General features: G+C 39.8%; 1 protein-coding gene across 6 annotated transcripts in view; it reads right to left on the reverse strand.

Annotated features, from left to right (window-relative positions):
* The window catches only part of msi2b (musashi RNA-binding protein 2b), a 305,034-nt gene that overhangs the window by 132,216 nt on the left and 160,536 nt on the right, over nucleotides 1-12,282 (reverse strand). For all 6 annotated transcript variants that reach the window (XM_081615802.1, XM_081615801.1, XM_081615800.1 and 3 more), the window contains exon 7: nucleotides 3,812-3,860. In XM_081615802.1, the coding sequence (XP_081471928.1) occupies nucleotides 3,812-3,860 (49 nt within the window). The remainder of the gene's footprint in view (nucleotides 1-3,811; nucleotides 3,861-12,282) is intronic.

Raw genomic sequence — 12,282 nt, forward strand, 5'->3', positions numbered from 1 at the left:
GGCATAGCAATTTTCTTTTTCTTGATCCAATTGAGAATGACACATTGTACACAATGAAAGTACTTTTCAGATTTTTTTAATGTCACTGCAAGTCATTTGGGAAATGCCACAAATTCTCAATCGAATTTAGGTGTGGACTAACGAACAGTATCCCCACAGTATCATGCTGCCTCCGCTGAGTCTCATTGTCTAAACATCAGCATGATTGATGTTGATTTTGATGTGGATTTAATTTTTCACCACACAGTGTTTTGCATGTGGAACAAAAAGTGAAGTTTTGGTCTCATCTTACCTCATAATACCTTGTTGTAGATGTTTGCCGTGCCTCTTACAAGGTTTACTCTCATCACTACAGTGACTCTCTTTCAATGTCTAGGGTTTCCTCTACATGTAATTGATCATATACACACAGTACACATGTATATATGGTATATACATATATATCCCTGAAAGTCCAGCACCACAGTTTTAAGAAAAATCCTAGAGGAAAACCCAAATTTCTCTGTTTCTGTTTTTACTCTAAAAGTTTGCTGACTGCTGTAATTTTATTTAGGAATATCAGCGTAAGGGAGGCTGGATATAAATGACTGAAACAATTTTCAGATTTGTATTCGTAAAATATTTTGAAAACCTAATTTACTTTTGCTCCAAAGCCCCAATTATATACTACTTTATGTTCCAAAGTAAACACGATGAGATTTGTATTTGTAAGGTGACAAAATGTGAAAAAGTTGAAGCCATTGTAACCTCAGCAGTATCTCTGCTTTAAGTTATTCTCTCAGAAAAAACTACCCACCTTCTTCGCTCTCGTTGCTTTCGCGTTTTAAGTCACACTTGGTAAAGCAGGTCCGTGGATAAGTTGTTAGTCATTGTTGTAAAGTGCAGCGTCTGAACATTGTTCCAGGTGTAAGAGAATTTTTTCTTACCTGTTATAAAAGCACTGCTCGCCAAGCTGCTTTCAAAGCACAGTATACTCCACCTGAACTATTATTTTTAAGGGTTTGCAATTACAGAAACAGCAATCCCTTTATCTGAGGAGGACTCCTCGGTGTAACATTCGATTTGCTAAATAAATAATGTTATTTTTAGCAATTGCAGCGCTGCAAAAGAAAAAAGAAAAAAAAAGAATTATTTTTTCATGACTCAATCTGTAAGATAAAATGAAACAGGTGGGAAATTGATTTGGACTGCAAGCTGCCAGATGCCCATCACTTGCTCTGGATTACGTGGCAGAGTGGGCCCGGGGACTAGTTTCACTCATATTATATTCAATGTTGTTTCCGTTGTGGTCACAGGGGCAACTAAGCCATTAAAATTACACAGTTGCACCAATGGCTCGGATGAATTATTGAGATTCTCTTATTGGTCTTTAATATTATATGCAATTCATCTGCAAGAGCTGCTGTGGTTTTAAGATGAAAGCAGCGAGCATCTCCTGTTTCGGATCTTTACGGTGGACAAACCAGAGCCTGTTGGTGAAACTGCAGCTGCCTCTCAGCGCCACGTCACGCTCGATATAAGTATATCATTAGAAAAGAAATTGCCAAGAAGCCTCTTTCTCCATCACTGTCTTCGTTTGAAGGGCATTTAGCTGTCCAAAGGCAAACGCCTCACACGCGCGCAGGCACACACACACAAAACACACACCCCCGATTGTGGCGCCCGGAGCCTCTCGGAGAGCGGCTGGCGGTGCAGCAGACAGGAGAGGAAAAAGAGTGAGAAATAAGAGAGACTGCGAGAAAAGCCTTCGTCTCACAGCAGACCTCACACTGGGTTCTGTCACTACAGATCAAAATCCCCTCAAAGCCATAGATCACTTCCACTAAAGTTCACATGTTTCACACTTAGGAACTGTTTACCAGACTCAAAGAGTCTATCTGCACAGCACACACACAGAAACACACACACACGCACGCACATCTACTAATGCAGATAGATCTGATGAAAGATGGAAGGTTTTCAATCTAGAGCCAAAACGCACTTAAAAATGTATCATATATATATATATATATATATATATATATATATATATATATATATATATATTAATAAAAGAACAGTGGCTCAGTACAAACAAATATTTACACCTCTATGGCGGAGCAGTACTCAGCCCAGTACAAAGAAATGGTGTGATGGCAGCTCTGCCTACAAGTGAGCTGACTGGTGTGACAACCAGATGAGTGTCTGCCCCTTTTTCTCGCTGAATACCTGTCAGTGCCTGCCGACTGCTAACGCACACCCACGTAAACAGTTTGTGACAGTCTACCTCCGAAAAAAGTTACTTTCCTGCATTGTTGAGCTGTTACGGCCAATAGAAGAGGCCCTAAATGGATCTAGGAACAAAAAGACAATAGGCTATTCATTTTGTTTTATGGGTTAAAATAATTAGAGGAATATGTCAATGCATTACATTTCTTGGTAAAACTAGCTTGATTGAGGGAAGTGGTTCTCAAACTTTGCAACTTCTTGCCCAAAAGATAAAAAGACATGTAGACAGGTTGAGCATACAAGCATTTTTAGTGAGTTGGTTAAAAAGTGGTGCAATTATGACACAATTAGCAATCAATGTGCAAGCCAAGATGTTGATTTAATTTTTATTTAAGTCCTGTTTTTGTTTTTATGTGTTACAACATTTCTAAAATGGCCCTGACTTTAAGAACCGTCAGTACAGGACATACTGTATGTCAAAGATCTGAGTGGTGCTGTCATTTTTGAGAATAATCTAAATTACAGTGTGGATTTGGTTCTGATTGGAGGCTTAGGCTGCTCAAGTCGAACCTCAATGACCAAACTGTTTGCTCCAACGCACGACTATCCTGGACACTAAACTGTTTATTTTTCAGTTGGAAAAAGAGACCTCATGATGTCTTTATCGACAGGACTTCTTTATATTACGTAATGGAAATGTCCCAAAACAAGAACGTGTCTCTGCGTTTAAAACTATAGCTGGATATGAGGAGCCAACAACAAGCAGGAAGCACAACAAGCAAGAACCTGAAGAAAAAAAAACTAATATCGCCAGAGGCAAAAGAACCAACAAGAAAAACTGTTGTGAGGAGAAGCTGTGATACACAAAGAAAATGCAACCGTTGCCTGTGTCCATCTGTGTTCAGTTGGAGAGTTTGCAGCCTGCTCTGGATGGGACGCCATGCAAGTTAAACCCAGAAAGGAAAAGCTCAGTGTTAAACAGACTGGTGATGGTTAGGACACTTATTTGATCCGCCTTGGATTTGCATGAAAAGCAAGTGGATTGAGGTAGTAAGTCTAACTAACTGCACCACTGGCGCTGTCCCTTGACATCAACTGTTTAAACCAGGCCTAAAACAACACTGGTGAGACTAAAAGGTACCACGCTATGACTGCAGTGTGGTGCAGGGAGGAAACCTGTCTTTGGAAAGTCCTCTGCATGAGAGAGAAATGTCCCCCTCATCTCAGATAAGGAGCTGATGAGATGGAGTGATAAAGTCAGTGCTTCTCCTGGGTCTTATCTGATGCTGTTATCTGACTGCACAGCACCCACCATCTCGCCATCTTTACACCCTTTAAGCACCTCTCTGAAACACTCACACCAGGATCATCACATACACAGACACACACTCTCACGGGTGGCGTCTAACGCTCAAACATTCTAAACACCGTACCAGCTTATTGATTACTTTGACACGCTCCCATTGTTGAACAGATGGTACACCTAATATCATGTGAAATGGAACTGTTCTGTGTTATCTCATGGGGAAAGGACATAAAATGACTGTTTTCTCACTTCTTTTTTGGGGGAGAAACGGCACCAAAGAAGAAGCTATGAACTTACCTCTATGTCTGTTCGTAGTCTTATCAAACATAAGCATGGCGTCGTCAACCTGGAAGACACAAGAGCAGCGTTGGCATTAGCTTAATCTTTGCACCGAGTGCCTCACATTGCCTCCTCCCCATTCAATCTCATCTCATCTACTCGCTGTAATTACTCTTAGAATATATATCCTTGCTGCTTCACACTTATTTCTTTCTAAGCACCTCTCTCCCACGCAATCATTCGGTGATCACAGGATTATCGTCAGGTTACCTCTCTCCCTCCTTCATTTGTGCGCTGTAATTTCAGATATTACAGGAAATTATGCAATCTCTGCGGTGTTACTCTTTGTCTGGATTAAAGTGGCGACAGGCGAGAAAATTAACAATAATGGCCAGTGGAAAAAAAGAAAAAATGGAAACAGTGTTGACATTATGCTTCTTTTTTTTATTATTATTATTATTTTGACAAACGCCAACGTCCAGTCTTGGAGAGAAGAGTGACAGATAGACACATTACACTAAGCGGGAGAGAGACAAATGGGACCCTTCCTCATCTCCCGGCCGCAGCAGAAGCAGCATCCACAATAATATCATCCTTCATCATGTCCAATAAAGCCACACACAGACAGACAGCGCTTCTTCTTCAGACATCCCTGACAAACTCATCTTTCTATAACTCTGATGAAAAGCTTAAAAAACCGACCGAGGCATGCTCATTTAGCCTGCGATTCTGTCTTGGAGAGAAAAGGAGAGCGGAGAGCATCAGCAGGTAGAAACAAAGAGGGAACGCCGTGCGCTTCTCGCTCCCCGGTTATGGTCTCTAGGTGAGCGTAACAGTGCACAGAGGAGGCTTAATGCTGTGCACAAGCGTGCACGCATCTGTGTTTTTCACGGGAGGGCTGAAAAGCTTCGGGAGGAGATGGAAACAGACAAGAATAGGGGTCTCGCTCAAGCCGAACTGTCTGATTGGATAAAGAGAAGTGCCTGGCAGCCAGGCAGACTAGCGTTGGCACACTATTCATGCCACCCTCTTGCCACACATTTGGCACACAAGACGTTGGCACAGCTTGTGGGGCCCCGGTTACTTGCTGCACGGCTCACAGGCCACATGCGGCTCCAAGGCACTTCATTTGCACCTCCCTAAAATATTTCCAATTTGGCGGAAAAAAATAGAGGGCAACGCACGGGGACCTTCAATAACCTATATACACAGTTCACCTAATTGTAAGTCGCTCATTATTCTTGTTAGGAAAGGGAGAATAGAAATAAGCAATTTGTAGATTTGCTCGCCAAATCTGGTCTCCAGGTGTGTTTTGAGGGGTTTTTTTTGTGTGTTGTTGAATTTGAGATAGAAATAATACCGCTGGCTTACAGGAACCAAATGCAACAGTGAAAAAAGGAGGATTTTTGGTGATGATGTATCTTTGCTCAAACAACTAATACAGAAAGAATACTACCATTTCTGATGTTATTCTAACCCAGGATGATTGGACTATATCAGGGGTCAGCAATTAGTGCAACATGAGCAACTTCAATAATGTTAGCAAGCCAAATTTATATGTGCATATACACAGTTACGTCCAATAATCTAGAATAAATGACAAGATGAGTCTCATTTGTCTGATTAAAAGTGCCTTTTGAAAATAACCTATAACCTATAAGTGGGTATTAAACATACTCTTTATTAAGCTCACATTATTGGCTAAACAGCCTGAAATGAAAATGAGACAGACTACCCCCCCACCCCCCAAAGAAAATGGGCCCTATGTATAGGGTACAAAGTATGGTAGAGGGAGACTCCTCTTTGGTTTCTAGATTAAATGCTTAGTTATGCTTGCATTAGCAGAACAAAAAGTAAAGACAAGCAGAACATGCAGGGGATTCACAATAAAGATCTAGACACTGGCGTATGAATTCAGCCGAGCTGCAGAAGAATCCTCTACAGTCGCTAACTAAGTTATGTTTTGCCCTGAATTGTTTGTTTTGCTGGGAAAACAGCAGAAGCACACAACAATGTGGTGAAAACAATAAAGTTTCAGTGTGTGAAAAATGTTCTTTAAGATGACTACGTGGTTAGATATCATTATAGTGGTGTACAAATAAAAAACTGCCGAAGCAATATCGCCCACAGTAACAGTTTTTTATAAACAAGCATTTATATTGTCACACGTTGTAACCTCTGTCTAATACCAGGCAATCAAATGGAAATCACATTAAAGTGAGAGGGAGTGGGATAAGTGAAATTTGTAGTACTAAGGGTTATGATTTTATTGGCGGAGTCTGAAGAACGGAGAACCCTCGCGTTTGTTTATCTTCACTACAATAACTCCATTGTTCTGTTCAGTACCACTTGATCACACACCGTTGTCCAATTAAAAGGTGAGAGAACTTTTGTTCGAGCCACTTTTCTTTTTTTTCCCCTTCCTTCTCTCTGTGGATTTCTGCTCATAAAACCAGAAACGGTTTCTTATGTCTCCTATATTTGACAGCGTGAAAGCTGCACTGCAGAACTAAGATGGAATGGCATGTTTACCAACTATGGTAAACGTTTCATTTGACAAGCGTGGCCGACGGTTTGTGATCACTTACATGGGAAGACGGAAATTTATAGCATTTGACTTCTGTCACCTAATGCCAGTAATGCCGGAACAGCCAGAAGAGATGATACTTTATGCATCAGTAAACATGCAGACGAAACGGCAAGAAAAGCATCTCGGTTTGCCTTAAGACATGAAGAAATAGAAGGGTCTTTATAAAACACTACTGTTGTCAATTAAAATCAACAATCCAATCCTACTGTTGCCTTCGTATCCACTTTGCACTTCTCGAACTTAGTTTGGTGTGTAACTTTTTATAATAATTGAAGAGCTGAATACGATTGATCATGTTGTTAAATCTGAGAATCGTGACCTCAACAGGCAAGGCATTGAGCTCAAATTTGACATTTGTACTCGCATGACATCTGCTCGTGCTCTATAACATTTTCAATCCATTCCAAACATTTCTGGGAAATTCCAGGATACAGACGAGTATACCCATCTCAGAATGGGCTTTTTGAATCTGCTGTATTTTAGTTGCCACTGACATCAAATTTCACCCCAATACATGACATAAAATTGGGGTTTCAACATTAATCTTCAAAATATCTATGGCTGACACCGCTTTAAAATCAGTGTCAGGAGTACATGAATTAGCTGCCATGGATTTTAGACAGAGCAAAGCTGCATTTTCTCATTCTGTTTATATGAAAAATAAAAAAAAAATCTTCACACCCCAGTTAAAATATCAGGTTTTGGTGATCTAACGAAAATAGATTTAAATAAATTGTTTGAATGTTTATTCACTCATCTATTATGTGTAATGACAAATGTATCATTGCACAAGTCCTTCCTTCCCCCACTCTGCTCCACCAGACTAGCGGCAGCAGTGATTAGCAAACTCCTGCTGAGCTAATCACACAAACTACTTCTCAGTCCAATGCTACCAGGAATGGCTGTAAATGGGATAATGGTGGAGCATTGTTGTGATGATGTGCTGAAGGCAGAGTGTCGGAAAGAGTAGAAACTTCTTAAAAACTGCCTTCCTAAAGTTCTCCAAATCTTTCAGAATTTGAAGACGTCTTGCACAGCCTCAACAGCCCACTGACTTTCTGTCAGATTTGGTTCTGAAATTAACCCAAGACATTTGTAAATGTACATTTCCTGGTGATGCCATTCTTTTTGATTTATTCCATTTGATTAATCTAAAAATTCTGGTTTGAATGGCAGAGAAGTAACCCGAGAGCATGATGCAGCTACCACCATATTTACACCCCCACCATGGTACATATTTATAGCATTGTAAAAATTGTTGTACCCCTTGTGATCTCTATGCAAGCTTTGGCTTTACCTAAAGAAAGCCAAGTAGCAAATGACAATAAAATCCCCCTACAAAGCTATGCTTTATTATTGTGTTGTCTGATTCTCTACAACTAATAGCAATTAAGTATTCAGGTAAAATTTTACCCTCTGATATTAAATGATTAATCTTTGTCTAATTTTCTGATGATAAAAACTGGATTTTGACATAGGTGTGTAGACTTTCTATCCATGTATAAATGTACTGAATTCAATACACATCACATAAATTTAACAGAACCTGAATAATTATCAATAGTTATCATTTCATTGTTTCTGACATGTCTTGATTCGTCAATGCTTTACATATGTTGTCTTTATAGGGTTGGTTGATGGCCTATTTGGAATTTTTACGACATAATGGAAGTTTGAGTCTAGAGGATTTTTCCTACAAAACGGCAAAAAACAAGCCCCAGCGAGACGACTGTGCATAGTGGCATTTATATTATGAGGTCAACGGAGTCTTTCTGCTGCTATTAAAGTTAACAGATGAGACTCTTATTAAAGTAGCCTGCAGTATCATCCACCATCAGCCCACTTTGAGCCCTTCGACATGACACTCAAATATCCACACTCTAATATTGTTACTACTGCTCCTACTGTACAGCCTTTTATAGGCTGAGAGCAAGACGAGAGTTACTCTGTAAAATGAGCTCCGTGAAAGGAAGTGTATTATATAAATGTGAGCTGTGTTGTGACATTACTAGAGAAGGACCATCCTGTCAGTGAGACCTGTCCAACAAAGAAAAGATTCACAGTGAAGCACTGATGAGCACTTTAACAAAGAATGTGCACATCATGTGAGGGTCACACTCCAGCAGGTCATACAACACAGTCCACCCCCCACCTCTCTCTCTCTCTCTCTTTCGGTCAGTCTGCCCGTCTCTCTCCCTCTCAATGCCACTTGCAGAGTCTATAGAACTATCTCCTGTGCTCCAGGGCTTTTCAATGTAGTTATTCAAGCAGAACACAACTGTGTGCCTCCATCTGATAGAAGGTTAAGGACCTCTTCACTGCTCACAAAAAAGCCCGCCACACAGAGGTGAGGCCGGGCTCACCTCAGGGAAGAAATCTTTCTCTGTCCTCCTCCTCCTTCTCTTTCACTCTTCCTTTTCTCCTGGTGTGGTGAAAAGAAAGGTTCAAAGGATAATGGCTGCCTTATCACTATGTAAAAGGGGAATGGGAACTCCAGCGAAGTGCCTGGCCTTTTGTGGCAATGAAGAAAAGAGCAAAAGTCTATTTCGCCGTGGTATATGCACTGGAACAGTCCATGACCACTAAAAAGGAGACGGCAGCTCAAAGACAGTGAGCGGGCAAAAGGCCGAGCAGCTCTTTAACTAAACCTGCAGCCAACATATCTGAACCACGTGACCTCCTCTCAAAAAGGGGCCAGAGAGGTTAAGTTGGGAAGAGTCTCCTTGCTCGTAATATGGCTTTTATTCACAATACAGGTGGTGAAAGATGAGGCCTTCCCTGGAACTTTTTCTAGTTCCACAAAAGGCTCTCTTTACTCTCTTTATTTTATCAAAATTATAAAATATGTCAATGATTGCACAATACCTTCCATTAGAACTTAATTCCTCCAAGTTTGCAATACAAGCTTGAAGTAAAACTGAACCACGCCAATTCGTGGTTGCAGATTTTTCAGTGGTGGATTACTCTAAATTGTTAACCCAATCGTTTGCAAGATTTGGCTTAGAGCACACCAACAATGTTCAATAGAAAATCCAGCTGAAATACCTTGGTGCAATGCTTCTTAACGCACCACTGGCTGGCATTTGCAAAACAGCCAATCCAGGAGCGCTATTTTTTTTGGCTCTACATCCAAGAGAGGAAATAAGGAAGTTTGCAGATGTTGGCTGGCGCGGAAGTGTTAAGATGGTTTTCAGTATGTGTATTAATGCGTATTATGGTTTATTTGGTGTTTGAACTATTTAGCTATTCCTTTAAGTCAAAAAACCTCATTTGTTTAGAATTGCCTTAGATTAAGTAAATTTTGTACTACTTTATTGTTCCAGTCTAATGTAATGTTTCTTTTTTGTTGGTTCACTGTATTACGTTTTTATTATGTAAAACACTTTGAACTGCCTTGTTGCGAAATGTGCTATACAAATAAAATTAAAGTAGATTAGGCAGATTTAAACATTCTTAGAGGGAGTCTCCGCAAGTATTTGCAGAATTCAACTATTTCTGACAGCTGTGGTCCTTAATCCCTGTGAATAGCGGTACACTGTTTAACATGTTATTGTTCTGCAAGTCTGCAACATTAGCACTTGTCTAACTTTGTTAGATATTGATATTACTTTTCATTTAAGATTTCAGGGGTTTAGTTCTGTTAGTGCTTTATGTCAGGCCTATTTATAAAGAGTAAGTGTGACTGATCTAGTATTCTAATCCAAAATGTCATATTTTCATTAGTTGTAAGTGGAGAATTATCATAATCACCAGAAAGATCAGTCTGCATGCACTTAATCTATATGTGTTTTTCACTTAGTATAGTGAGTTACTGCAATAGAGGAACTTTCTAATAATATTAAAATTGATTCAATGTATATGTATATTTGTCATTTTCAATCCCATCAGTTTTATGAACCTGTTTTTATCTCCCACCAGACCAACAGTTAAACAGAAAAAAAATGTGAAAAATGTCCTAATCTCAATGTTGAAGGCAGGCAGCAAATAGCACCACTTCAGGTTCACCAAGTCTCCACGTTTATTAGATTCTACCTACATGGCAACTTCTTTTTTTTTTTTTTTTTTTGGGGGGGGGTAAAGGATAACAGTTTCTGTTTGCTTAATGGGATAAATGGGATTATAACTGAAACCATGTGAAAAACACCGACACAGTCGGGTTCTACATAAAAAAAAACAACAAGAAAAACATGATGAAATCATATTAAAGCCCCACCTCATGTTCACTGTTAAGTATGTCATAGGATTTTGTAATGTTGTGAAGGGATGGGGCACCTTGAAGCGCTCATGGCGTCATGGACTCCTTGAAATACAAGAGAATTTTAAATCAAAACAGGGTGGACTCTGCTGGAGAACTGAAAATGACTCCAAATATGTGGTCGAATCAACACAGACATCATTCCCCAGATACCAACATCAACTCTCCACAGTAGTGCCACTCTAGGGAGTCTGTGCAATGCGGAAAGGCAAATATCCCTCTGACTGTATGCCCCACTGCCGTGTAATGTTACAGAAGAACACTGACTTCTTCTTCTGTTGACAAAACGAGGTTGTATGAGCTATTAATTGAAGGGATGCAAGTATTTGTGCTTCACATTATTATGTGTTAAAATATATTTATTGGTATAAGTTTTTTTTAATCCTCTGAATATGTACTCAAATTTTTACAAATATCTCTCTATGAGATAATACTACTAGAATAAACAATGGATTTATTTTAGAAGTGCTTAACTATTTAACCTACTGCAAAGCTCTTTGGTTGACCTAGTGGTTATTGTAAAGGGTAATACAAACAAATTTAATGTTTACGACTTAATTCAATCCAGACAGCCATTGGTTTTATTCACTAATACCTTACTTTCATAACAAGAGAGAAAAACATAAACTTTTGATTAGCATATTAAAGTACAACTGGTATCCAATAAAGCCTTTACTTATTGTACTTATTTGCTAAATAAATTCAGATTTTTTTTTATTATGAATAAACAAATACATTAATGAAAAAGCAGACAGCAGATAAGCCTTTTTTCCCAGTAGTACATCACTGTTTACGGGTTTGATGCTTGCGATCAGTTTGAGCACTTCTGTCATGTCTGCACTCAGTACCACTCATGCGTTATGGTAAGGATTTGTTTTTTGTGCTTTCGAGAAAGAAAAGGTTATGTTCCACATTAAACATAACTCTCCTGGCGTTTGCTGTGCTGAACAAAATTGCCCGTCCATGTAGGCTCACGCTTTAAGAACAGAGTCCCTTTTGCCACCTTGTGTAATTGCACAGGCTTAAAGGGAGCAAAATTTTGCCCTCTGCTCCTTGTTAAACCACCACTTGTAAAAGCACTCAAGCGTGGATGCAGCACACTGCAGCTGAACATTTCTCAGACAATGATATAGATTTCCACTACACAAGAACAATTGAAAGGGTTGTCACAAATTTGTCCATTGTCACTGGGTCGCTATCATTTCGCTGTTAATTGCCATCATTGTAATAGAATATTAGATGCTGCGCAGCAACGGGAGTGTTGATGAAGGGGCTCACTTTTCCCCTTGACCGTGACCCCAGTGAGTCATAGTTGTGATAATAAAGTGATACTTCGGTGATCCCTGTTGAATTATCTCTCCACCCCTTTGTGTCCCCTCTGCTGCGAGGCAGTGGAGCAGATTTTGCTGTAAAACGCTTTCTCTAGAGATGGCCACAACTCAGCCCTCTTGCTCAAAGACTCTCAAGGAAAATGGATCTTGCCTACAAGGGGGCTTAAACAAGGGTCCTCCAGTTAAACAGTGGCCTTTCCCCCTAAACATGTAGTTTTCTTGCTGAAGGCCACATTACCTGTGTGTACTCTCTGTCTTGAAACCTCTTGCACAAGGAATGGGTTAGTTTGCTGTACGGCAGAAAATGGGATTT

This window comes from Poecilia reticulata, chromosome 14 (assembly GCF_904066995.2).
Source record: "Poecilia reticulata chromosome 14, P_reticulata-male-v2, whole genome shotgun sequence".
Lineage (NCBI taxonomy): Eukaryota > Metazoa > Chordata > Actinopteri > Cyprinodontiformes > Poeciliidae > Poecilia > Poecilia reticulata.